This window comes from Pleurodeles waltl, chromosome 4_2 (genome assembly GCF_031143425.1).
Source record: "Pleurodeles waltl isolate 20211129_DDA chromosome 4_2, aPleWal1.hap1.20221129, whole genome shotgun sequence".
Lineage (NCBI taxonomy): Eukaryota > Metazoa > Chordata > Amphibia > Caudata > Salamandridae > Pleurodeles > Pleurodeles waltl.
Genome location: NC_090443.1, coordinates 506363680 through 506391485, shown reverse-complemented (window position 1 = coordinate 506391485; position 27806 = coordinate 506363680). Strand labels below are relative to the sequence as shown.

At 44.8% G+C, this 27806-nt stretch overlaps 1 protein-coding gene across 3 annotated transcripts in view; it reads left to right on the top strand.

Annotated features, from left to right (window-relative positions):
• LOC138293021 (dimethylaniline monooxygenase [N-oxide-forming] 2-like) overlaps positions 1-27806 on the top strand; it is a 291867-nt gene that overhangs the window by 88013 nt on the left and 176048 nt on the right. For all 3 annotated transcript variants that reach the window (XM_069231994.1, XM_069231993.1, XM_069231995.1), the window contains exons 2-3: positions 14156-14303; positions 15702-15890. In XM_069231994.1, the coding sequence (XP_069088095.1) occupies positions 14172-14303; positions 15702-15890 (321 nt within the window). In that variant the 5' untranslated portion in view covers positions 14156-14171. The remainder of the gene's footprint in view (positions 1-14155; positions 14304-15701; positions 15891-27806) is intronic.

Sequence of the window (27806 nt, the reverse complement as noted above, 5' to 3'; positions counted from 1 at the left end):
TCCTACACATGATGAATGGCTTATTGAAATGTATAACATGGCATCATATGAAAAGCTGATTTACAGATTGCAAGATAATGTTGGGATTTTCATCCAAATTTGGAAACCCTTTCTAGCTAATACATATTCTATTAATATTCACACGTAAACGTTTTCTCATTCTTTGTCTCCTATCTTTATTAAGACTTTTTTATTATTGTTTTGAGTCATGCTGTTATTAAGACAATTGACATCTCGCCCATTAACACTGTTATTTTAAGTAGGACTTACTGTTCACCAACCAACACTGTTGAAGTGGCAGGAATATCTCCATTTGAAATGTTATATATGTGGTTTTGCATGATATTACTATCTCGACTGTCTTCTAACAACCTATAATATATGGTTTAATACATATTGCATAATTCTTTCTTTCCAGATTTTCTGTTATAGGTCTACTTCTAAGAGTTAATGCACAGTTGGATGCCTTATAAATAATCTCATATATTGCATTTACTGATATATGTATAATGTTTTTTTGTTTGTTTGTTTTTTGTGTTTAGAAATGAGAAATCTGAGAAGTTAATATTTCATAACATTTTTCATATATGGCCATAATTTGATGTATTGTTTCTCTATTTAACGCAGTCTGTATATTGACATGTACTTCTCAATAAACATATACAAAAAAAAGAAGTCAGCTGATGAGTTACTATGTCATAAAGATGACAAATAACTCATCCTTCAAAAATCGAAATCTCATTATTGCATATGGGATTTAGAGTTCGGCGGACAGGATATCCATCACCGTTGTGACGTAGTAACCCGTCCGCCAAGTTCAAAGTCACACCCTTAGACCTCTGCATTTTAGCAACTAGCAAAGAAGTAATAAATGAATGTGCCCGAAATCTGATTTTTCCATACCCTATATGATTCACGCCTAATGTAATTTACTCCTAGTGTGAAATCCCCTACAGCACAGATCTACAACAGGACACTTAGCCAAGGAGCAAGTGGACTTACAAATTACATTTCTTTCGCATAGACATGCAAAATTATTTCACAGAAATAACGTAAGTGGAAATGTTGCTCTTGGATCTTTCCATTGACAGAATAGATTTTAAAGTGTATATTTTGATAATGGTCTTAGTGATGAAAACGGGGTTTCTTTAATTGCAAATGCATCTGAATTTGTTTTTTAAAAGAAAGCATATTTGGGGTGTTAGACCTGACAGCCTTAGGGTGGTCACCCCTAACTTTTTACCTGCCTCCCTCCACTTTTTGGACATTGTTTTTGATGGTTTGAGGACTCTGTGCACTTTACCAGTGCTAAAGTGCATATGCTCTCTCCCTTAAAACATGGTGACATTGGTTCAAACCTAATTGGCTTATTTAATCTACTTGTAAGTCCCCATTAAAGTGCACTACATGTGCCTAGGGCCTGTAGATTTAATGCTACAAGTGGGCCTGCAGAGCTGATTGTGCCATCCACATAAGTAGCCCCTTAACCATGCCTCAGGCCTGCCATTGCAAGGCCTGTGTGTGCAGTTTCACTGCCAATTTGACTTGGCATTTAAAAGTACTTGCCAAGCCTTAAACTCACATTTGTTACATATAAGTCACCCCTAAGGTGGGCCCTAGGAAACCCATAGGGCTGGGTGCTATGTAGATAAAAGCAGGACATATACCTGTGTAGTTTATATGTCCTGGTAGTGTAGAACTCCTAAATTCGATTTACACTGCTGTGAGACCTGCTCTTTTCATAGGCTAACATTAGGGCTACCCTCATATGCTGCTTGAGAGGTAGATTCTGATCTGAAAGGGGTAACAAGGACATATTTAGGATGGCCAGAATGGTAATGCAAAATCCTGCTGACTGGTTAAGTTGGATTTAATATTACATTTTGCCAGTTTTAGAAAGTGAGCATTTCTCTGCACTTAAATCCTTTTGTGCCTTACAAGCCACGTCTGGCTAGGTTAGTTAACAGCTCCCTTGTGCATTTCACTCAGACAACCCCAAACACAGGATGCTCAGTCACACCTGCACACATCTGCATACTGAATGGGTCTTCCTGGGCTGGGAGGGTGAAGGGCCTGACACCTACATTTGAAAGGACAATGGTCTGCCCTCACACAATGGACTGCCAAACCCCTTACTGAGACCCTGGCAGAGAGGATGGAACTGAAAGGGGACCTAGTGCACTTGTAAGCCACTCTTTGAAGTCTCCCCCACTTCAAAGGCACCACATTTGGGTATTTAAAGAGGGCCTCTGACCCTACCAACTCAGACACTTCTGGATAAGATACCACCGGTGAAGAAACTCTGAACCAGAACCTGCAACCTGCCAAGAGGAACTGGCTGGCTGCCCAAAGGACTCACCTGACTGCTTTTCTGCAAAGGACTGCTGCCCTGCTGTTGTCCTGCTGCCCTCTGGCTCTGCTTAGAAATGCTCTCCACGGACTTGGGTAGAGCTTCCTTCCTGTTCCTTGAAGTCTCAGGACCAAAAAGACTTCATCCTGCAAAGAACTCCTTGTGCAGCGAAAATTCCACGTACAGCCTGCCAGAAACGACAGACAGCCTGCATTGCGGTGAGAAAATGACAGCACTCCAAATGGAACGACACAGCCCGGAGATCGAAGTAGCGCCAGCATTGCGACCGGGCCCACTGGATCGACGCATAGCCGAGCCGGAACGATGCAGCCCGACATCCTGCGAGAAGAATACACAAAGCACCTGTCGTGTGACAGAAATTTCCCTGCATCGCCCACTGGATCAACGCAGCTCCAGTGACTTCGTCCTGCACACCCAGGATTTCTCTGCATTGTCCCCGGGGCATCCAAATACCCTGCAACCCGAAGTGGATACAAGTCTTTGCACCGGAAATCGTCACAAGGCCCTGACTGCGTGAAAACATATTGACGCATCGCCTGTGTGCGCCCTGAGAAACTGACGTACACCGCCCTGTTTTCCACTCATCTCCTCCTCTGGAGCCCCTTGTGGGTAATTTAGACGCAAGCCAGGTACTTTGTGCTTGCAAGAGACACTTGCTTCTTTTTAAAGACTAAAAAATCTTTTAACTCTTTTATCATTCTCTAAAGTAATATTCCAAGGTGTACTTATCAAATCTTGATCAATTTGACCTGCATTTAACCAGATAAATATTATATATTTTTTTAAACACTGGGTGGTGTATTTTTGTGGTGTTATACTGTGTTATTGCATGGCATGATTTATTGCACAAATACTTTACAAATTGCCTTCTAAGTTAAGCCTGACTGCTCAGTGCCAAGTTACCACAGGGTGGGCACAGGATAATCTGAATTGTGTGTGACTTTCCTTGACTAGAGTGAGGGTCCTTGCTTGGATGGGGGTAACATGACTGCCAACCAAAGACCCCATTTCTATCATGGGGTTGGTGCTGTCATCTTGAATAATAGGATGGCCAAAACAGCCCCTGCAAATGAAAAACATTTGCAGCAAGCACACATTTTTCTAGTGAAAACCTCCAACTTGCCTATGGAAATCAACTTCCCTGCTGACCACTGATATAAACCTATCTACATTAGGCATTAATCACAAAGAGCAAAGATGTAAAAAAAAGTTTTAAATAAAAATAGAATTTTTATTCACAAATGCATCAATAGCCCAAAAGCAACCAAAAGATCAAGGTGGAAAGGGTACACCGAAAAACTACCCAAAATATAGAATTCACTACTCAGTAACTGACTAAGGGGCAGATTTAGAACTCTGCAGACGGGACGGGTTACTCCGTCACAAAAGTGGTAGATATCCCGTCCGCTGAAATCTAAATCCCATAGGACACAAAGGGATTTAGATTTCCGCGGACGAGCCATCCATCACAGTTGTGACCGAGTAACTCGTCCATCGAGTTCTAAATCAGGCCATGAACCTAAGGAATTAATGCATGGGGAAATGATAGAAGAGCTCTTTGGTTAATGTGATTCTGTGGGAGGGTTTGGGGGAAGGGAGGGGATGGCATAGCTCACCCTCTTGGTAGACTATGAAAACCGCCCTGTGATCCTGCTCCTCTTAAGATCCTCAAGAAAGTTAATTCCCCATTCAGGAGGCAATGTGAAAAGCTCATTAAATGCCTTCCCAAGCTTAACATGGACATTTTTGCACTCATCTGTCACAAAGACTAATAAGAATTCTCAGATTTCCTTTTTACTTAGAATCGACTTGTCGATTCTCAATTCATAACTACATAGAAATGCAAAGTCTTAAGGGTAGTTTTCAGCAGCAGTGATGACTGCAGAATGCTGCCCCCCAAACTAGCATGTTGATGTATCACTGGCTCCTTAGGGTGGTCTTCCCCCAAATGTTTTTGTTTAACATCTCCTATTTGTGCTAAATTTGTTTTGTTAGCCTTAGGAGGCTGAATACTTTACTACTGCTAACCAGTGCAAATGTGTTCTCTCCTCTAAACATGGTGAAGTAGGCTTAGACCCAGTGGGCACATTTAATTTACCCGTACGTCGCTAGTAAAATGGTACTGCACGTACTTGGGTCCTGTAAATTAAATGCTTCTAGTGGGCCTACAGCTCTTGTGCTACCCACTTATGTAGCCCTTTAAACTTCTCTCAGGTCTGTCATTGCCGCCTGTGAGTGCATTTTTAAACTGCCACTTTTAGATTTTGGACCCTCAGATCCAACTGTTAAGTACACAACTAGACCTGTGGAATACCCAGAATAAGGACTGCTGTGCTGCTTAACTGCCAGAAGTTCTGCTACTCCGCTGCCCTGCTACGCTACAGTTAACGCGTCCTTCTATGTCAGTTTTATACACATTAGGACTCGTTTTAGGCCAATGAATCTTTTGACCCAGTGGTGAGACACCGTAGGACGAGATAACTGATCAATATGTTGAGCAATATGTCAATGATGTCATCAATATTTATCACCACGATACACTTTACTTTGGATAAAGACATGAATTAGACCATCGACGCAACCATGACCTTTCAGTCATGAATAACCACACCCTTTGATAGAGTTTTATGAATTTTATTCCCTATTGATTACAATCTACTAGTAGAAGTGTCAATCTTAGAACCAAGAAGCATAAGAGCATAGTCACAACATGGCAACCGTAATAAGATTTCATTAATGCGAGAATCACAAACATAAGAACGTAACACAGAGTAAACATAGATCAAAATACAAAGAATTTTACGCAAGTCTCAGTTCAGCATAGCGCAACATCAGTCCTTGTCTGTTTATGTTAGTCAGAGTGATCACCTAACCTAACCACTAATTAGCATTAGCATGTTGGGCTTCATGCAAAATCATTTGGAACACCAATTTAGAAAACATCTAACTATGGCCTCTAAACAAAAATACAGCAGTTGGTACCTAGAGAGAAAAAGCAAGCAGACAAATTACAATAGCATTGTCATAATTACCCTCCAAGGATTTAGTCAGCACACAGGATCAGACTTCGTCTTCAGGTCATCAGTCGAACCTCCTCCAGTCTGGCTTTGTCTAAGAGACAGGGGACACTTCCCTCATAAGGAAGTGAAGTGAAAAGGGCAGTCTATGGGCAAGGACAATTTTATTAAGTCCCAAATCACCAAACAGAGTGACAAAGTTTCTGGATGAATCAATAGCATTCCCTACCTAGTTCTCTCGACCCTTCTGTGACATGAGTTTTTATCCCTTTTTCGTAACACCTTCCCCCAAAATTCTATTGGATATTCGCTATACCCCACTATCTTTGACCTATCAAATTATACATTAGGTAATCCCAATTGTCACCCCACGATAATTTAGAACACTTTGATTGGTCTTCATAATTGACGTCTTTCGTAGGTGGCACATCCGGGGGGTTTCATCACCATCTTGGCACGTTTTTCGGGTCATGAGCTTCTTTATCCATGGTCCAATGTCCTTGTACATTCTTTCGTGTAATTTTGTTTCAAGTTCTGTATAAAACGTATACTAAGGCAGCTAGCATGCAGATGGGAACAGGATGAACTTGGATACATAAAATGAAAGAAAAGAACAAATGCTGGGTCATGGCCCTTTACGAGTCAGCACACTGAAAAACAGAGAATATGCTTTAATATGAGAGTTACACAGCTAAAACTTCAATTTACGCTAACTTAAGGCCTATGGGTTTAGTATAAATGCAATGTTTGTAAACGCTAATATATGCTCAACTAATCATGGTGCAAGCAATCATTTCTTATAACTGACATTAGTTCATGTGCACAATAGTAATTTCACATTTTATAACTATAATTCAAATACACATTAAGCAAATACTATTTATTGTCATTTTCGATGCATCATTGTTAGACATTTATGTAAGCATTTTACGTTTAATATATGTAATATTTAGACTACGCTGTCTCACTACTATCCTGCTGCCTGTGTGAGAAGGACTGGACCTGCGTCTTGAACCCAGGACCACCAGAGTGACTCCAAAGGCTAGTTTGCTTGTCACCTGACCAGATCCTCAGGGTCAAAATAGGGTCTATTCACCTTGACCCTATACCTGGAGTCTACCTGCTGTGTGTCCTCCCCCAAGTGGTTCCACCCCAGTCCTGGATCATTCGAAGTGGACCTGATGGTGCTCTACTAGCCTAACCTGTGGTCCCAGCAGAGTTGTTGCAGCACAATCCATAGCCTCGCAAGTCCGCATTGGAATGCTTCTGCACAATGCATCTCGACACATGACCTCACATTGCAGCCATGTAGTTTCTTAGAACTGTTGCGCGATAAATCTCAGTACAGGACCTCACATTGCAGTCCAGCAGCTCATCGGAACCGCCACTGCATGACGCATCCTTGATGTGGGACCTCGCAATGATCTGCAACCTAGATTTAAGGTACTTTGTTCAGTGGACCTAACTTTGTCCTTGCGTCCGGATAATGCTCCATCGCAGTTGGCCTGAACTTGTGACTTTGTCCTGGCCTGGAGCGACCAGAAAACCACAGTTGCAACTTTTTGCTTTTAAGCACTGTTTTTACTTGAACCTTTAGAATTGCATATTGCAGGTTCTACTAATTTGATTTTTGTTGTTTGGTGTCAAATAATTCATTACATTTTACTCTATTGTTTTAGGTTGGTGTTAGATTTGTCTGGGATTGCATTTTCACTTTATTATGGTTTGTGTGCTGTGTAAATACTTTACACATTGCTTCCAAGTTAAGCCTAACTACTTTTGTGCTAAGCTACCAGGGGGTTAAGCATAGGATCATTTGTGGTTTGCTTGTCTTTCAACCTGACAAGAATTGTTAATGATTGAGTAGGGTTTCACCCCTCCTCAAACAGCAACCCAATTTCCGACATATATATTCATATATGTAATACCTCATCCTCTCTCATTAGGTCAGCAGCCATAATGCCTAGCTCTCAAACAGCCTCCAAAGCACACCTAAGTAAAGGAATATGCCTCAGAGGATTGTTTTTGTACCGGAAAGTGCCCCTTCCTGCACAAAAGCAATCCTGCATGCAACGGAGGCACTGGGGGGCAAGGATGCCTGTGTTGGAGCTAGGCCGCCAAAAGGGCTCCAGCACAGGGGAAAATGCAGTAGTGCGCCATATAAATATGGCACATTGTCATTCTGTTCCTGTCACACAGTGAAGAGCAGCAAGGAGACTTGCTGTGCTGCGTTACGTGGCCATAAATATGGCCTGTAGTATGCAGAGAACATATGTATGCCATACCAGATCCGTTGCTAAAATATAAGCGTGTATATAAGCAGGGTACTGTTTAGTGAAAAAAACTATCAATAGTGTCATGATCACAGTCTTAGTTTAGTTAAGTTGGAGGAGGCACCTAGTAATATCAAAAATTAGATTGCATGCCACATTAGACTTTTCACTTTTATGTTCACTATCATTAAAGTAATTGCAATCAAACAATTATCAAACTCACTGTCTTTCTTTAAAAAAAAGACAACAATGAATGGGTCCCTTTTACCAAATATCATTGGAATTAAACTACACTTGGCCAGTTGACATCACAGCAGCTCGTCGCTTAATGCACCCAAAAGCTATATAATATCTACCACAAGCCAGAACCTAGGGCCTGATTCACAAAAGTAAACTTAAACTAAAAGTCTAATTTGAGGCCAAAAGTTTAAGTTTAGACCAAAACTCTAACTATACTAGTAGTAAAGTTAGACTTTTAGTCTCAGTTTAGACTTTTGGTCTAAATTTAGACCAAAATTCTAAACTTAGACCATAAGTCAAATATTAGTCCTGGTAAAGTTGAACTTCAAGGGCAAATATTTCCTCAAGACTGTGGAGTGGGGAGGCCATTTTAGGGTCGTCCCTGTCACACGGATCACCAAAGGTGGTCCTTGTGAGATCATCAGAGATGGCCCCGGGGAGCACATGATTTGCAGTTTTTGAAGTCCCTATGATTAGGTACCCCTCACACTGAAACACAAATATATAAAATGTAAAGAGAATCCTCTGGGGACAAAAGAAAGAAAGGGAGAGGTGGAGCACATGGTACAGTCAGCTGGGGTCCTTTGACTTCAAAGACAAATTTAGACCATGAGAGAAAGCCAGTGCTCACCTATACTACCAGAAGCAAACCAGTGGGTGTAGGAAAGTACCCTCTTGTTGCCATGGTTACCCCCATTTTCTGCATGATGTCAGTGTACTTGACTGTGTTCACTGGGATCCTGCTAACCAGGACCCCAGTGATTGTGCTCTCTCTCCTCTAAATTTGATTGTTGTATACTGGTAGCCCAGTATTTCACCCACCATTGGCATACTAGTGCCTCCTTATAAGTCCCTAGTATATGGTACTTAGGAACCCAGGGCATAGAGGTTCTAGGGGATCCCTATTGGCTGAAGCATATCTTTTGCCACCCATAGGGAGCCCATGCAAAGGCTTCTGCAGGACTGCCATTGCAGCCTGCTTGAAAGGGTGAATGTACCCTTTCACTGTCCTTTACACTGCACCAGGTCACTTATAAGTCAACCCTATAGCAGGCCCTCCAGCCCTGAGGGCAGGGTGCAAAGTACCTGTGTGTGAGGGCACCCCTGTACTTGCAGAGGTGCCCCACACGACCTCCTGGACCCTTTCCCCAGACTTCGTGAGTGCCTGGCTTTTACGTGTGTACTGGACATAGGTCACGTGTGTACAGGACATAGGTCACTACCTATGTCCAGCTACATAATGGTAACTCCGAACATAGGCATGTTTGGTATAAAACGTAGGAATCATACCCCCATGCTTTTGCAAGCATTGGTTGTATGATCCCATGCACCCTGGGGGCTCCTTAGAGGACCACCAGTACTGCCATTACAGTGTTCTGAGGTTTTCCAGGCAGCCCCAGCCACTGCCACCTCTCAGACAGGTTTCTGCCCTCCTGTTGCTTGAAAAGCTCAAGCCCAGTAAGGCAGAACAAAGGATTTCCTTTGGGAGAGGGGTGCCATGCTTTGGAAATAGGTGTTACAAGCTTGGGAGGGGTAAAGTCCCCAAGCCACTGGAAATGCTTTGAATGGCACATTTGGTGCCCTCCTTGCATTATCCAGTCTACACCGGTTCAGGGCCCCCCAGTCCCTGCTCTGGTGTGAAACTGGTCAAAGGAAAGGGGAGTGACCACCCCAGGGGGTCCCTGGGTTTTGCCATCTTGGATTTCAAGTTGGCAGTAAATTCTGGGAGCCTCTGAGTGGAAAATGCCAGCAGGTGACGTCAGAGCCCTCCCCTGAAAGGTGCTTACCTGGCTAGGTGACCAATCCCCCTTTCAGGGATATTTAGGGACTCTTTTTTTGGGTGGTTTTCAGATTCAGATTGCAAGACTCCAGCAGGAATCCTCTGCATCCTCCACTTCAGCTTCTCACCAAAGAAACTGCATCTGGACCCTCCAGGATCTCTACAAACTGCAACAAAGAAGCAAGATGCCTTCTGCAACATTATATCTTCAGCTCCTGCCAGCAACTGAAACTGTTTCCCAGTTGTGCATCCTCTGAGTTCAGCCCGTCTTCAGCCTGCACCAGAAGAGCGAAGGAATCTCCCTTGGGGTGAAGGAGTCACTCCCCTGCTTCAGCAGGCACCTACTGCAAAGGCGACCGGCTGCGTAGATCCCCTCTCCTGCTGAGCTGCATGGATCCTGCATTATGGGTGGTGGACTGAAGTGGTCCAGACGGTCCTGACGTCCTACTGTCCTTCTTTGGTGAAGGTAAGAGCTTGCCTCCCCACGTAAGCCAGTAGCCCCATGCATCATGTGTTTTGCGGTTGCCAAAGCTTGTTGGCAGCCTTCCATGAAGTTCTTCGTGCATCGTGCAACTTGAGCCCCCAGCTCTGCGACGCACAGCTTCCTGAATGGTTTTCAGGCGGCATGGGAGCCTTTGTCGTAGTGCTGCATGGCCCTCTTTTGCACCTTCCTTTGTCCCCGTGCTGTGGAACTCCTGTGTGCGCTGCCTGGTCTTCTGTGGGCTCTCTGAGTTGCTGAGAGCCCCCTTCAACTCCCCCTCCGGGGTAGAGTCCACCTGGTCCTTCCTGGTCCCAGGCAGGACCATTTTCTCGTATCCGCAAGCTTTGCGTGTGCCAAGGCTTGTTAGCAGACTTCAGCGACGCAAACCAGACTGCAATCCTCTATGGGTGACTATGACTTTAATAAGGAGAGAGAACAAAACAGAAGCAGAAAGCTGTAAAGGAAACGTTCTTTAAAGCAACTGACAATTCAGTTAGTTGCTCTAACACCACCAATTTCAAAGGAAATAAATGTCATATCAGGCAGCTTATAGAATATGTTGAGAAAGGGTTTTTGAGTTGGGTTGTTTATTTGCCTCTTCGACTGCCTCATTGAAACAGATATTAGAGCAGTTTTCATGGTCAAGCATAAAAAATTGCTTCACCACTGTTTTTACACCTGGTGTTAGCCAAGCCTTTTCGTTTCTCGGAAAAATACATTTTAGACATATTTGCAGGTAGTTTTAATTTGCCATTTCCTTTCATTGGTCAGATGTAGTGTAATTTATATTTTCCTTCTGTCCACGACAGTTTACAATAAGGGACAAAGGGTCAGCCTTCTTCAGCATTACCTAATTCTGAGTGACCACATTCTGCTCTTGCACTGTGTTCATATCTGCAGTGGCATGGACTACTTTTGAAATGTGTTAATATACTTAAAATATTTATTTATAAATATTGGCTTTTAGAAAATATGTGTTTTCATATAACACACGCCTTCACACAAAAATCGTTCACAAACAAAATAAGCATAGGTAAAGCCAAAGGGTCTGCAGCCAGTACCAGACCCATTGGCTCTACCAGTGCTTGTTGACATTTGACATCAGGATCTGCAAAGAAGCAAAGTCATCCTCTTTGAAAGGGAAGTGCCCTCAGCTTGCATCTTGGTTTATTAAATTCACTGCTTATGTTGTGAGTTCAAAATTGTGACAAGTTCAGAATGTTAATTTTTTGTACCTTGAACTAGCTGATGATTAATATAGTTTTATTTTCTTCCTCCAAGGATAGATACTACAAAACGTCTGTCAGTTTAACTGCTATTTTTTAAAATTATTTTATTAACTGAGTGTAGGAAAGCACCCTTTCTGACATGGTTAACCCCCACTTTTTGCCTGGTTTCTGATGTGGCTTTGACTCTTATTGCACTGGGTCCCTGCTAAACAGGTCCCCAGTGCCAGATCTCTTTCCCCAAAACTGCACAGTTGTTTTGCACAGTTGGCAAACTCTTTAGCTACCACTGTAAGTCCCTTGTAAATGGTACCCCTGGCACCTAGGAACTGGGGTATTAAGGAAGGTCTCTGAGGGCTGCATCACCAACTGTGACACCTCAGGGACCCCTCACCTAACCCACACAGTGCTGCCATTGCTGACTGCCCTGTGTGCCAGGTCTCCTATCACTGCATGTGCCAGGAGTAAGCCACCCCTAAAGCTAGGTGCATCCTGGCTCATGTGAGGGCATATATGCATGAGCAGATATGTCCCTGCTGTGTATCTGTCAATTCTGAGACATAGTGGGGGCACAGGGAAGCCAGTTTAAGTGAATGTGCTTGACACTGGTCACTACGAGTTCCCCAGGTACATGATGCCTTCTCTCAATCCTGCGATGTTTGGTATCAAACATCTCAGAAAAATTAAACCCTCACTGACCCGAGTGATGGATTTATTAATATAATGCACACAGAGGGCACCTTAGAGGTACCCAGCTACTGGTGTACCCAGCTGACTGGTACAAACCAGTGGAACCACCCTAGACTGAGTTTTGGCCCCCTGAAGTAAGGGCCAATGCTCTTGGAGGACCAAACAAAGGCCTGCTCTGGGCAGTGGTGATAATACCTCACCCATAGCAGGCTGGACATTCCAGGGCAGGGAGCGTCAAAGGCCTTGCTACCTTTGAGATGCAACCCAGGTCTCTCCAGATGGCAGAGATGACCGACCCCCCCCTGTCCTGACCCCACTTTTGGCAGCAGCACAGGCAGGAAAATTAGTTAAATTAGGAGTACCCACTTAATGTTAGTCCCACCCTTAAGGTGGACGAGCTAAAGTGGACACTACTTTTCAAATTCTTCGATCTTGCTTGGAAGGTCACTAAGGTTGGGGATATGCCCACTTCCAACGGAAGTGGTCATAAGAAGGGGGGAGTCACCCTAAAGGTTGTCAGACCATTTGCTACCACCTGGTACTCCCTGTAATACCCCTAAATTGAGTATTTAGGTGGCACCCACAGCCCCAGAACTCCGATCCTGACTACCTATGAAGAAGGATAAAGAAGAGTTGACCCCGCAGAAGAAGTAGCAGCTGACTCAGTACTAGCCTTTCCAGCTTGCCTCCTAATCACACCGGATTCTGCACAAAAAGACTCGTCCGGCCACTGCAGCTTCAAGAAAACCAGAAAGACTGCCTGTCTTCTAAAAAGACTCAGACTCCTGTGAGCAGTGGACCTGCTCAGCAGCAAAGTATCCAACAAGGACTCAGCAGCCTGGAAACCTAACCCCTAAAGTGACCTCTGCACTCAACGACCTCGACCCAGTGAGAAGCCCACCAACAGTGCCAGCAGGGATCCCAATGTGTCCTTAGCCCATCCGAGTATCACCCCTCCTGGACTCAACCAAGTCACCTGCAGGCCTCCTGTTCCCTAGCCTGGTGGTGAGAGAAAAATCCAACACCTACAGCAACCACTGCACCCATGACCAATGATGTCGCCTGGCTCCTGAGAGCTCGAGTACACCCTGGGAATAACCCTGCCGGGCTCGCCTACATCCCCTGCAGCCTCAACTCACAGGATCCACTGACAACTAGTGCTCCTGAACGAGAAAACCTGACACCCGTGCATCCATCGCCCCTGGCCACAGGAGAAGAGGACCAAAGGTTCACCTACATCCCTAAGCACCCTAAGTCTACTATCTACCTGTTTGTTGTCCCTGACTGGCTTTTCAGTTAGAGCCTTCAAACTGTTTATCACAGGGTCAATATCCCTTAGGAAACCATTGGGCACCCAATGCCTTACTGCACCTCTGCACCCGGCTGCCCCAGTGCCACCAATGTGACCTGTTGGTGTGATTCAGATCAGTGCCCAGTAACTTACTTTAACTCCCTGAGATTGACTTTGTAAGTCATTGTTAACCCTGCTGAACATTATTTTTTCTATATAGAATACCATTGAGACAACTTAGTAAATTGCACTGTCTATTTTTTCAACTGCAAAGTATTTATGCTTTAAAGTCTACTTGCTTGATTATGTACTTCTTGGGTTTGAAACATATATAAAAAGAAGTGTTATTTTTCTAAATTGGTCTCAGATGTATTTGAGTGTGCTTCTCATGTATTGCCTCTGTAAGTACAATAAATGCTTATCACTACCCTCTAACAAGCCGAACTGCTCACCCACACTACCACAAATAGAGCATTAGCCTTATCCACTTTTCCCTCTGCAACTCCAATTGGGGATCCACTGAACTCTCTACACAGTGTATTTCATTTTAGTGCACTATATAGAGAACCAGCTTCCTGCCCTGAGCACTGAATAAATACTTCTTGTTATTAACGATCAGAGAGCTGTAGCTCAAGTGAAACATTTGGATACTTACCTGTTGATGCATGAATTTGACTTTTATTTCTATTTCTCTGGTGGCATCTTATGAAGGGTATAAAAGCCTCTTGCTGAATGTATCCTGTTTTGGGGTATTTTCTGATGCACACTAATTGTGTGTTTTTGCAGCCTTCTGTAGGAGACAATGGTGAAGAGTGTTGCAGTAATTGGAGCTGGTTGTGCCGGATTAGTGGCCACCAAGCACTGCCTGGAAGAGGGGCTGGAGCCTACCTGCTTTGAATTGAGCGATGGCATTGGAGGTCTCTGGAGGTACAAGGTAAGTGCTTCATTCATAGATAATGTTAGCTATGAATGGAATGTGGATCTTTAGCCAGAAGTTACTTCCTTATATTATTGTGATGTCAGAACCACAGATAGCGACTGATATCTGCGGTCAATAGATAAAATGAAGAAGTAGCCGCAGTTGATTTGGAATTGGATAAGGCACTCATTTGTTTCTAGTCCAGGAGGAGGTGATGTTAGGGAAGGGTTGACACTGAAATGAAAGGTAGATGTGTATTAGGTCGATAGACACAGAATCGTTCAATATCATACACTTGCCACTGTCTAGACTATATACTTACAAGGTGTACAAGTACGTAGACTGCAAATGTTTATTTTATATTGGTTACTTGTATAGTCTTCCAGGTAGACACTTCCAAACTCTTTGCATATCGGGTCATATGACACAAGGGTAAACTTCTGGAGCTTTTACATTTTTTTAAAAAATGTATAAATTCAAGGTCTTCCTCGACCTAGAAGGATTATATCTCTTCTAATCTGAGCAGATGACTCCCTGTGAGAAAGGTACTCACGCAAGTTGATGGGGGTGAATACAGTTGGTTGATGTACATTCTGACATTGGCCTCAAGGAGCAGGATTGTGAAGTCACGGTAAAGAGCTAGACACCATCTTCACTGAGGCAGGTTGGTGGATGGTGGAGGTCTTCCTGAGGGAAATTAATGCTAATCTGAAATAGTTGTGCTGAATAAGAAACACCTAGCAATGCATACACCTACCAAATATGTATATGTGCACTCCTGGGCAGTTTGAGGGCTCGCTATCATTTTAGGTCTGTTAGCGAAGATCTTTTGATTTCATTAAAATGTAACAGATAATGTACTCATTTACATACAGGTTGCTTTCAACCAGCCCTCTTCATCCATTGGTCTGTTATTGTGTCATCCACACGTCATGCACTCTTTTTCTTGCACCCCGACAGCATACATCATGGGGCAGTGGGTCACCGCTCTTCAGTCGCTGGCTAACGTCACTGTGAGTGATGTGGCATTCTGCCCTTAACAAAGAGCATATTAGCACACAACATAGTTCCCTTCAGTGCCAGGGACTTGTATGGTAATGTGTACTTTTTGAAGCCAAAAAATAGTTTTGCGTTTAGCCAATATTTTTATTTTATTTAGATTGACAAGGATCCAGCAGCTTCTGCAACAATAAAGTTTGACCTCTGACAAAGTCAAAAGAATGGCATCCCACGCCAGACCTATTGTTTTTGCCAATGCTGGTTATTGTAAGCGTATGGATTAGAGTCCCTTACAATGGTAGATGTTTAATCGCTTGTGTCCCTGTAGTCCATTGTACGTGTAAAAATCTTATACTGGCCTGGCTGATATGCATATCTGCTAGTACGTGATGCTTGTTTCCATTATTGTCGCAGGAAGAAGTTGAGGAGGGACGAGCCAGCATCTACCGGTCACTGGTAATGAACTCCTCCAAGGAGATGTCGTGCTACAGCGACTTCCTCATGCCTGCCCACTTTCCCAACTTCCTGCACAACTCTAAGTTCGTGGAGTACATCAAGCTGTATGCGGAAAACTTTGGCCTCATGAAACACATACAACTAAAGGTGAGGAAAATCTAAGTCATCAGAGGGTGGTTGGTCGGTGGCATGTAGTCCTGTTTATTTTGAAATGAACATTGTAAACTGATGACAAATAAAAACCGTAAATGCAGGTGAACTACTGTTTCTAAAAAGAAAAGGGTTTTAATCTACAGCATATGTACCCATCAACACAGTAGCAATAGTTCCACAAACTGTCCCCAGAGGACCTAGAGAGAATCCTAGGGGCACAATCACACTCTGCATCATATATCCTCCCTATATTATGTGTATGTTATTCACATCTGTATGGCTGTAGCAGTCCTCCCTCTGGGATCTCAATCGTTCAAACTACAACACAACATAAACAAGCATTTACAATGCAACGGGTCTCGCGTTTGCTCATGTTAGAGCTGATCGCGTTGTAAATTCCTAACCCGACTTTTCACCTATCGGGCAAAAGTGCATTTATGTACATAACCCGAAAAAGTGAAATTAACTATGTAAAGCGCTCGACTTCTGCCAAGCGAGATCGCGCTCGTAAATTAGAGAAAAAGAAGTCCACGAGCCCGATGGAAAACAGCGAGCCTCGCATGTTTTCTGTACTTGGTCGCTGCGCTCGAGGAGGGCTAGCCACCGGAAAATGCATGACGTATGCGTGCTTTCGACTAATGAAAGCAAGCAGATTTTATTAGGCAAGCCCACGAACCAATAAAAAACACTGACGTGAAGTTGACTTTTCTAAACACTAAAGCGTCTCGCTGCGATACGCATGCGCGAGCGCATGCAACGCAGGCTCGACCCTAAAAAAATATATAATGCAAAAAAAGTATCTTTTTGCTCCACGCCTTTCCCCTCCCATTCCCTCCTAGACTGGACTGCAGGCACAGGCTTCCAGCCTGCTCTGCGTCCAATCATTATTCTGCTCTCATGCTGCCCTAGCAGAGGGGCCACCCCCGTCTGACAGAGCCTATTTTAAATCTTGTTTCATGTCTCTCTATTAGATTTTCTTCAAGTTCAAACATACAGAAACGTGACTTAAGCATTCATAAAGGTAGTGCACATTCGCCCCTACAGTTCTATCATATGAGTCGGCACACATGATACAGCCATAAGATGCCTAATAGACCACACATGAATCACCAAATGATGATTTGTATAGGAAGAAAAATAATACAACCATCGCCATTGGAGAATGACCCGGTATTTATTAATTGATGCTCGAAGTGTGTTGTCTGGGGGAGTTAGTGTTGCTCTAGTCGTCGGGTCCATCAGGAAGGTTATTTCTAAGCGGGCCCGATGTCCTTGGGTCGGGATTCGCATGTTTCAGCTGACTCATTGTACATAACAGTACAATATCACCCAGTCTTGCACTTTTGCTGAGTCATTTTCAGCCACGTTTAGCAATTTTATGCTTAGCAAGCAATAGGAGCAATGCAGTCAGTCTTCCAACAAAGTCCAGATTATTAGCACCATAGCCTAGCAGCAGTGCTGGGAGAAGACTCAATGTGTGTGTAGGTGATTTTTCCTACTGTCAAGCATCTGTTGCATCATGATGGCTGCCGTGGCCAATTCGATGAAGGAATTTGAAGGGACAGTACAGCCTGATCAGGAATATGAAATGGATAAAGGTGTGCCTGTAACTAATGGATACTGCCTTAGTTTGTCTACAGCAATATTACAGATTTTAGAGTCAGTCTCTTCTCCAAAATGCCCCTCCCACTCTTTTGGAGATATATTAACAAATATAGGCGGTCATTCTGACCGCGGCGGGCGGAGGTCGCCGCCCGCCAGGCGGTCACCGCCGAATTACCGCACCGCGGTCAAAAGACCGCGGCGGCCATTCCAACTTTCCCGCTGGGCCGGCAGGCGACCGCCAGAAGGCCGCCCGCCGGCCCAGCGGGAAAGCCCCTTCAACAATGAAGCCGGCTCGGAATGGAGCCGGTGGAGTTGAAGGGGTGCAACGGGTGCAGTGGCACCCGTCGCGATTTTCAGTGTCTGCAAAGCAGACGCTGAAAATCTTCATGGGGCCCTGTTAGGGGGCCCCTGCACTGCCCATGCCTGTGGCATGGGCAGTGCAGGGGCCCCCAGGGGCCCCACGACACCCGTTCCCGCCATCCTGTTCCTGGCGGTAAAAACCGCCAGAAACAGGATGGCGGGAAGGGGGTCGGGATCCCCATGGCAGTGCTGCTAGCAGCGCCGCCGTGGAGGATTCCCTGGGCCAGGGGTAAACCGCGGGAAACCGCCAGTTGCCCTTTTCTGACCGCGGCTTTACCGCCGCGGTCAGAATGGCCCAGGAAGCACCGCCAGCCTGTTGGCGGTGCTTCCGCGGTCCCCGGCCCTGGCGGCCATGGACCGCCAGGGTCGGAATGACCCCCATAGTGCGTGTTAGGTGTAGGAGCGATTGAGAGATCTCTACCAGAGGTTATTCAATTAATGAAAACAAAATGTAAAGAGAAGGGTTTAGCGGTCGGCCTTCTTTTGTTATTGTTTTATTTGGGCTATGGCCCTTCAGCCACTGTTTGATGAAAGAGTCATTCGTATATCAGATTAGCCTATGGAAGTATTTTCTATTCGCTGTCTGGCATTTCACCAACCCTGTGTGGAGACATCAGCAGGCTAGAGTTGGAAAAGTGGATGTGTTAGACCTGTTGGCCTTAGGGTGGTCTTCCCCCAAACCTTTTGTCTTCACCCCTCCTATTTTTGTAGATTCGTTTTAGTTGGCCTTAGGACTTTGTGCACTTTTCCACTGCTAATCAGTGCTAAAGTACTTGCACTCACTTCCTTAAACGTGGTAAAATTGGCTTACACCTGATTGATATATTTAATTTACACTGCAGTCTGCATGCAGTTCTAAACTACCAATTTTAGCTTGGCAAAATAAGCCCCCTGCCAAGTCTAAAACTCCCTTTTTAATGCCGATAAGCCACCGCAAGGTAGACCCCAAACAGCCCATAGGGCAGGATGCATTGTAATTAAAATATTGTACATGTACCTTTAGGTTTTACATATCCTAGTACTGAAATACTCATTTATCACTGCTGTGAGGCCTACCTCTCCCATCGAATGGAATTTTTCTTGCACATTTCCAATTTATTACTGTTTGTGTGCTGCATAAATACATTACACATTTCCTCCAGGTTTTGGCAAACTACCAGAGGGTTAAGGGTAGGTTAATTAAGAGACTTTTGTGGTTCACTCTGACCGGGATTGTGGCTGTTGTTTGAGTAGGGGTTCGCCCCCAACCAACAACCCAGTTTCTCACACTAAGCAAATAACTATACACCTAGTCAGCTTTTCAAATACTTGATTTCTAATCACAGCAAATTCCTTTAATATCACTTATTGTGTTAAACTTTGGCAACAGGTAACGCAGAAAACACTCCCTCACCTAAAGGCAGCAAGCCTATACACCAAGGTGTAGTCTGAGAATATTGAGTCCTAAAACCTAATGGAACATAATATAATTACAACAATATCAAGGGACAAAATATCAAGAGGTATGTTTCTACACATTTTCCATACCTAACTCTACATCTCGACATATATCTTCAAGGTATGTAGATGTGAAGTTAAGAACAGTACATCTTTACCTCTGTCTATGAATCTACCTTTCGATATTTTGTCCCTATATATTTTTGTGACTACATTCTGTTCTGTTATAAGGGGACGGGTTAGAGGTTTGATGGACCTTTTGACTGCGCTTAGAGTAATTCCCACCATAGGACTCAATTTCAATACCATTCAATAACAATATCAATCAATAGAATCAATAATCTTGGGAGTCATTAATTCCATACACCATGACCCCTTTGGGCATAAATAACCACACCTTTATGTAAAAGTTGGAATGTTTATTTTTCAATATTAGCAATGCTAATATCACATGTCTTAGTCTCCAACTCAAATGATAAACATACAGAAACAACACCGGTTGACCAAATCTAAAGAATCTCAATTTAACCAAAGCATGTATAGTTACGTATTCTAGGATTACAGTACAACTCACTAGCAAAAATAACTGCGCAGTAGAAATAGCATACATTTAGATTCAGCAAAGAAATGACATCAACTGTTGTTAATAATTAGCAAACATCTTCTGTGATCTCCTAGGTAACCTTCTGATTAGAATAGCATGTTTGGGCTTCATGCAAAACCATTTAGTCAATACAAATTTGGAAAACCATCTAGCTATGGCTAAAATTAGCAGTTGGTACCTAGAAACAAAAGACAAATTACATCAACAATAATATTTGGCTAGTATATCTGCTTGTTATGGAGCAACAAGCTGCAACTGTCTTCGTCAATTGGACATCTGTTCGGTCAGCATCAGAATTTAGCAATAAAGTTCAAGCTAGAATTCTCTAAGTAAAGAATCAAGGCGAGTATGCCTCATCAGTGAAGAAGGAAAACAGGAAAATTTCTCAAGGAATGGGGATAATCGTAATGGTGCTTTTCAGCAAATGATAAAGAAAAAATGAACTCTCCTCTCTCTGTGCTGTCGGGCTAAGTTGAAGTTCGCTAGGACTCTTCCCAAGTTGCTATTTGTCAGAGAATTGTACGTTTACATTTAGTCCAATGAAAGCAGAACCTCAAATCTAAAATATAACTAAACTGTCCTTCACATTTCGATGATTGGCTCCTCTTCACCTGTTCCCATCGTCGGACTCGTCAGGTAGCAATTTTGCATCTCTCTGTCCTCCAGTCCGTGCATCCCTTGTTAGCTTCTGTGAACATTGCTTTCACACACACTAAATTCTACAATGTATCAATAGCTAATACAGCATATTCATGGGAAAGAAAATCATCTGCTTGGTCAACAGAGTGGAATAATACAAGTATTCATTTCTCTAAACAACCATTTTGTGTGAATTATTTAAGCAGTGCAACTTAACATGAGGCTGTGCAACTAGGCCCAATACATCACTAACTTAAGGCCAACAATAAATAAAGCAAATACACAATTTGTAATCATTAATAAAACATACTACTACATTAAGCTAAACATGAGCATGTACATTTCATATTAATAAGCAAATAATAAGGACACTTTGGAATTACTTATGGCCACTCAAGTAGGGGCATTTTCAAAGTTGTGTATTTTCTGTCTATATTAATTCATTTTCTATGCAGATTCAACGTTCAGGAATACATGTTTATTTATTAGTAAAATTCAGCATGAACAATATTTCCTACTACAAACAAACACCAAGAATACATGCAACTACCAAGAGTTCCTAGGTAAAGTGTAAACTCAAGTTTACTGTGAGGCAGTGGAGTGGTCCCACTTTAATCCATTCAGAATACACACAGTGCCTCCACCTCCAACATGAGGCAGCATGAGTCAGTTGGGTTTTAACATAAGGTAAAGTATTGGTTGCATATACATATTCAAATTGCGCTAGAGCCCTAGTATACATTGTTTTTAATGAGATTATAATCATTCACAGAAATTTCATCAGTGCTGTTTTGACCCTTGATTCTCTAGATTTTCTTCTGAAGTAGCAATAATTTGGTCTATATTAATGTATTGATCACTTCATCTTATCACACTCTTCGTGATCAACATCTACAAAAACATTGCTGAGCTTACTTACAATTATTCACCTTAAATAAGTAAAATTGTGTCCAGACAGCAAATAGCACCCTCATTCCCGTTTTTCTTTGTGATTAGGATTCACAGCTTTGTATTTATAACAATAACTGCAGGACTATGTGTATCACAATGCAAATGAAAACCAGGACTGGATGAGATGCTCACACCTCTCTTGGGATAGCTTCAAATCTCTGTGCATGCTGGTCACTTATTTTGCCTAGCTTTTCATCCATCTTCCCCTTTACGCGTCTCTCACATTCCCCTCCACAACTCCTGTTGTGTTACTTCCTAAGTGTTAGAAATGGGGTCTTTGGTTGGCAATCAAGTTACCCCCTGTCCAAGAAAGGACCCTCACTCTGGTCAGGGTAAAAGAGATTCACCCTCAGTTTACCCCGGCTCAGCCCCTGGTAGCGTGGCACGAGCAGGCAGGCTTAACTTCAAAAGCAATGTGTAAAGTATTCGTACCAACACACACAGTAACTGAGTGAAAACACCACAAAATGACACAACACAGGTTTCGGAAAGTAGGTAATATTTATCTAAACAAAACAAGATGAAAACAACAAAAATTTGACATACACTAGTCAAGTTATGGATTTTAAAGATATTAAGATTCTTAATCTTTAGAAAACAGTAAGAACGCTGTTATTTCACACCGTGGGTAGCGTTAAAATAAAGATGCACGGGCGAGTGTGTGTCGAAAAAGGCCAGTCGGGTCGGCGTGCATCATTTCTTCTCTCCTGCAAGGGAGCGATGCGTTGATCCAGGCGGGCACCTCGGGACCGGGCAGGCTTTGTGTTTTCTGTGCCCAGCGATGTTTTGCATTGAAATCCGGTTGCACGGTGTCAACAAACCATGCTGGGTTAGGGGTTGCGTCATTAACAGCAGCTGCTGCGGGTGTTGCTCATCGTTTCTCCAGCGGCGTTGCGTCAATCTTCCAGCCACGATGCAGGTGGAGCGTAGATTTTAGCCGTGAGGTGGGTGGCACATCGTTTATCAGCCGCAAGGCGGGTGGTGCGTCGAACATTTCCCCGCACTGCAGTCTTTGCGTGAATTTCTGTCTTTTTCCACTAGCTGCACTTTTCAAGGGCCCAGAGACTGGCTACGGCACCACTTGCCAGGTAGGACTCTCAGCAGAAAGCCCAAGTGCTGGCAGAGAAAAGTCTTTGTTGTCCCTGAGACTTCAACAACAGGAGGCAAGCTCAGTCCAAGCCCTTGGAGATTCTTCTCAAACAGGAATGCACAACAAAGTCCAGTCTTTGTCCCCTTTTACAGGCAGGCACAGCAACTGCAGGATAGCCCAACAAAGCACAGTCACAGGCAGGAGCAGCATTTCTCCTCAGATCTTCAGCTCTTCTCCTTGGCAGAGGTTCCTCTTGATTCAAGAAGTGATCCAGGGTGTTGGAGACTGCATCGTGTCAGGGCAGGCACAGCCCTTTCAGGTGTAAGTGTCCTCCCCTCCCCTGTTCCCAAATGGCCCATCAGGATATGCAGGTGACACCCAGCTCCCTTTGTGTCACTGTATAGAAGAGAGGTGCAAACAGCCCAACTGTCAAACTGACCCCGACAGGGAATCCACAAACAAGCAGAGTCACAGAATGGTTTAAACAAGAAAATACCTACTTTCTAAAAGTGGCATTTTCAAACACACAATCTAAAAACAAACTTTACTAAAAGATGTATTTTTAAATTGTGAGTTAAGAGACCCTAAACGTCGTATTTCTATCTGCTCCCAAAGGGAATCTGGCCTTTAATAATATTTAAATGCAGCCCCCATGTTAAACTATGCGAGAGATAGGCCTTGCAACAGTGAAAAACGAATTTAGTTGTATTTCACTGTCAGGACATGTAAAACACATGAGTACATGTCCTACCTTAAACATACACTGCATCCTGCCCATAGGGCTACCTAGGGCCTACCTACATGTATTAAAAGGGAAGGTTTAGGCCTGGCAAGTGGGTACACTTGCCAAGTCAAATTGACATTTTAAAACTGCACACACAGACACTGCAGTGGCAGGTCTGAGTCATGTTTACAGGGCTAGTAATGTGAGTGGCACAACCAGTGCTGCAGGCCCACTAATAGAATTTGATTTACAGGCCCTGTGCACCTCTAGTGCACTGTACTAGGGAATTACTAGTAAATCAAATATGCCAATCATGGAAAATCAATTACACATACATTTCACATAGGAGCACTTGCACTTTAGCATTGGATAGCAGTGGTAAAGTGCCAAGAGTAACAAAAAAACAGCAACAACAGAGTCCACCATATATCAACAACCTGGGAAACAGAGGCAAAAAGTTATGGGAGACCACACCAAGAATGCCAAGTCTAACACGTGTCCCCAGCATCTGAAAGTGGGGAGCAACTATCTAACCTCATGGGAGTTCTCATCACTGAGGCGGAAGATTCTGGAAAGACCATCAGCAATGGCTTTTTCTATACCAGGGGCGCGTTCCACCATAAAGGCCATCCCCTGTAGAGAAATGGACCCCCTCAACAGTTTTGGATTCTTACCCCTCATCTGCATTAACCATCTGAGGGGCCTGTGGTCAGTCTGAACCCGGAAGTAAGTCCCAAACAAGTAGGGTCTTAGCTTCTTCAGCGCCCAGACCACAGCAAAAGCTTCACACTCTATTGCACTCCACCTACATTCCCTGGGAAGTAACCTCCTGCTAATGAAGGCTGCAGGTTGATCTAGGGCCTCGTCATTAAGCTGTGAGAGTACTGCTCCTATACCATGCTCTGAGGCGTCTGTTTGGACAACAAACTCCTTGGAGTAGTCAGGTGCCTTTAGCACAGGTGCTGTGAACAAGGCAGCCTTCAGGGCATCAAAAGGGGTCTAGCAATCCTCTGTCCAGATCACCTTCTCTGGTTGCTTCTTGAAAGTCAACTCATTCAAGGGGGCAACAATGGTGCCATATCCATTGACAAACTTCCTGTAGTAGCCGGTGAGGTCTAAATAGGCCCTCACTTCAGTCTGGGTCTTGGGAGGCTCCCAAGCCAGAATGGTGTCTATTTTTGGCTTTAGGGGTGCCACCTTGCCATTCCCTCCCTGGTGTCCCAAGTACACCACTGAAACCTGCCCTATTTGGCGCTTGCTTACCTCAATAGTGAGGCCTGCCTTTTGCAGGGCCTCCAACACTCCGAAGAGGTGCTGCAAGTGTTCCTCCCAAGTGGAGCTGAACACTGCAATGTCATCCAGGTAGGCTGGGCTGAAGTCATCCAGACCCAGTCAACACCTGGTTGACCAATCTAGTGAATGTGGCAGGGGCATTTTTCAGCCCAAATGGCATCACTTTAAACTGGAAGTGTCCATCTGGGGTAGAACATGCTGACCTCTCCTTGGCCCCTTAGTTAAGGCAATCTGCCAATACCCAGATGTCAAATCAAACATGCTGAGGTATTTGGCAGCTTCCAACCAGTGTATGAGCTCATCAGCTCGGGGGATGGAGGGCGCATCAGTTTTAGTGACCGCATTGAGACCCCGGTAGTCCACACAGAACCGGAGGTCTGGGGTGGCACCTGAAGCAGCAGCCTTTGGGTCCAAGACCACAGGGCTGGCTCAATGACTGCTAGAAAACTCAATGACCCCTAGGGATAACATCTTAGACACCTCGTCTTTGATGCTAGCCCTGATCTTATCAGTCACCCTGTAAACCTTCTGTTTAATGGGTGGACTGTCCTCAGTGTCCACATCATGTGTACACCAGTTTGTGACCCCTGGGATCAAGGAGAACAGGTAGGTGAACTGACCCAATACCTAGCGACAGTCCCTCTGTTTTTCTGAGGTCAGGGAGAGGTTCATTCCTTCCACAAAGAGGCTCACTCTCTCCCTCCACCCCATCTGTTGCTAAGAGCATGGACAATTCAGTCTGCTCAAAGTGTGGCTTGAGACGTTTCACATGCAGGACCCTTATGAGGTTCCTGGGAGTCCGCAAGTTCACCAGGTAAGGGACTTCGCTCTTGCACTCCACCACCTCAAATGGCCCAGTCTACTTGCCCCGGAGTGCCCTGGGCTCCACTGGCGCCATTACCCACACTTTTTGCCCAGGCTGAAACTCGACCAGAGTGGCATTCTGGTCAAACCACCATTTCATGTCTGCCTGGCTTGCTTCCAGGTTCTCTTGTGAAAGAGCTCTGAAGCGGGAAGTCTGGTTCCTGAAGGCCAGCATGTAGCTAAATACATCCTGGGGAGGTTTACTTGGGGCTTTCTCTAAGCCCGTCTTCATCAGACTCAAAGGTCCCCAAACAGGGTGGCCATACAGTAACTCAAAAGGACTAAATCCAAGCCCTTTTTGAGTCACCTCCCTGTAGGCGAACAGAAGGCATGGCAAGACGACGTCCCTCTTCCGCCTCAAGGGCTCTGACAGGCCCACGATCATACCTTTTAAGGTGCAGTTGAATCTTTCAACCAGACCATTGCTTTGGGGGTTGGTAAGGAGTGGTAAACGTATACGTTACCCCACATTCCTCCCACAGAGACTTTATATAAGTAGATATGAAGTTGGTACCCCTATCTGATACGACTTCCTTGGAGAATCCCATGGGGGTAAAAACCCCATCAATGCATGACCCACTACAGGGGAAGTGATTGACCTCAGAGGAATGACTTCTGGGTACCGGGTGGCATGGTCCACCAAGACCAGGATGAACCTGTTGCCCATGGCTGTCTTGGGATCCGGAGGCCCCACAATGTCAATAACAACCCATTCAAAGGGGGGACTAACAACTGGAAAAGGTTGGAGGGGAGCCTTACATTTCCCCCCACTCTTGCCACTTCCCCGACAAGTCCGGCAACACTTGAAAAGACCATCTTAGTGCCTGCGCATTAGAGGCTATTAAAAGTGGGTGACAAGCTGTTCAAAGGTCTTGTCCTGCCCCAAATGTCCAGCTAAAGGCACATCATGAGCCGGACTCAGTAGGAAGGCTCTGAAGCACTGGGGTACCACCAGCACATGGGCTGACCTAGGATCAGCAACCTTAGGCTCACCATACAGGAGGCCATCCTCCCGATAAATCAGGTGAGATCCTGGCTCCTTGCGAGCCGTCTGGTCTGCATCCTGCTGCTGCAAACCCATTAGAGTAGGGCATGTCCTCTGTGCCTCACAGAATGCCTCCATGGTGGGTCCTGCTGCCACTGTGACAGCTCAGGGACCTCCCCCAGTTCAGCCACCTATTTCCCTGTAGGCTCCGGGGCATCACCCTCAGGCTCTGCCTCCTTCCGGACCTTGGGAACTTCTGTGGCCGGTTTCCACGCACCTTGCCCTTCCTCTTTTTGGCGGTCCCTTGGGCCACTGTTTCAGGCTCCATGGGCTCCTGACCACGCTGATGGGCTGTCATTAACCTGGTAGATACGCATACCCACCCAGACAGACCCAACATCTCCAAGTGTGACCTGTGTTCTGCGTCCTTCAAAGGGGAATCCTCCAGGTCATTGCCAAGCAAACAATCCACAGGCATGGTAGGATTCAAGGAACCTGAGTCCCCCCCCCTTTCAAAGGCAACCTGCACCACTCTGCACAGGCACTCTGAGTTGTCCACTGCAACTACTTGGTGAGGTACACGGGATCTATCTGCTCTTCAGACACCAGGAGACTCCTACAGTAGTCACACTGCCTCCTGTGTCTCTCAGATCCTCCACTCTCTCTACATTAATGGTCACCCACTACCTGTACTTTTTAGTGTTCTCAGGCACTAGGGTTCTCTGGACCATCTCACTGTCCCTTAGTGAGAACAGGGTCATCTCAGTGGCTCCCACCCACTTGGAACCAACTCCTCCCCAAGCGCTACCCTACCCAAACCCTGGGACTGAGCACCAGTGGGTGCCAGTGTACTTTTAGGGCATTTGGGGTCCCCCCTCACATGACCCAGCTGGTCACATGCATTACACTTACATGGGGGACCCCCTTCCATAGGTTTCCCATTGAAGAACCATGGCTTCTTTTCACCGGCCGGATGGGAATCCTTACCCTGGGAACTAGGTTGGGGCCCTTTAGAGAACTCCCCCTGTTTACCCTTACCCCCCCCCTTTTTTTCTGAGAGGGACAGTGCTCATGCTTGGCGTGGTCTCCCCCATATCTCTTCTGGACCCTGGTGCTCTCCCAGCGGTCCGCTTCCTGCGCAAGCTTCCTGGGATCAGTCAGCTTGCTGTCAATTAGGTGCTGGCGCAGCTCTGGAAAACATAACCTGTACAGCCCCTCATAAGTTGTCACCTTACTGCCCTTCACCCAACCATCCAGTGACCTGTAAAAAGAATCAACACACTCCAACCATGTTGGGGATTCCTTCTTCTTATAGGACCTAAACTTGTTCTCATACTGCTCAGGGGTGAGACCATACC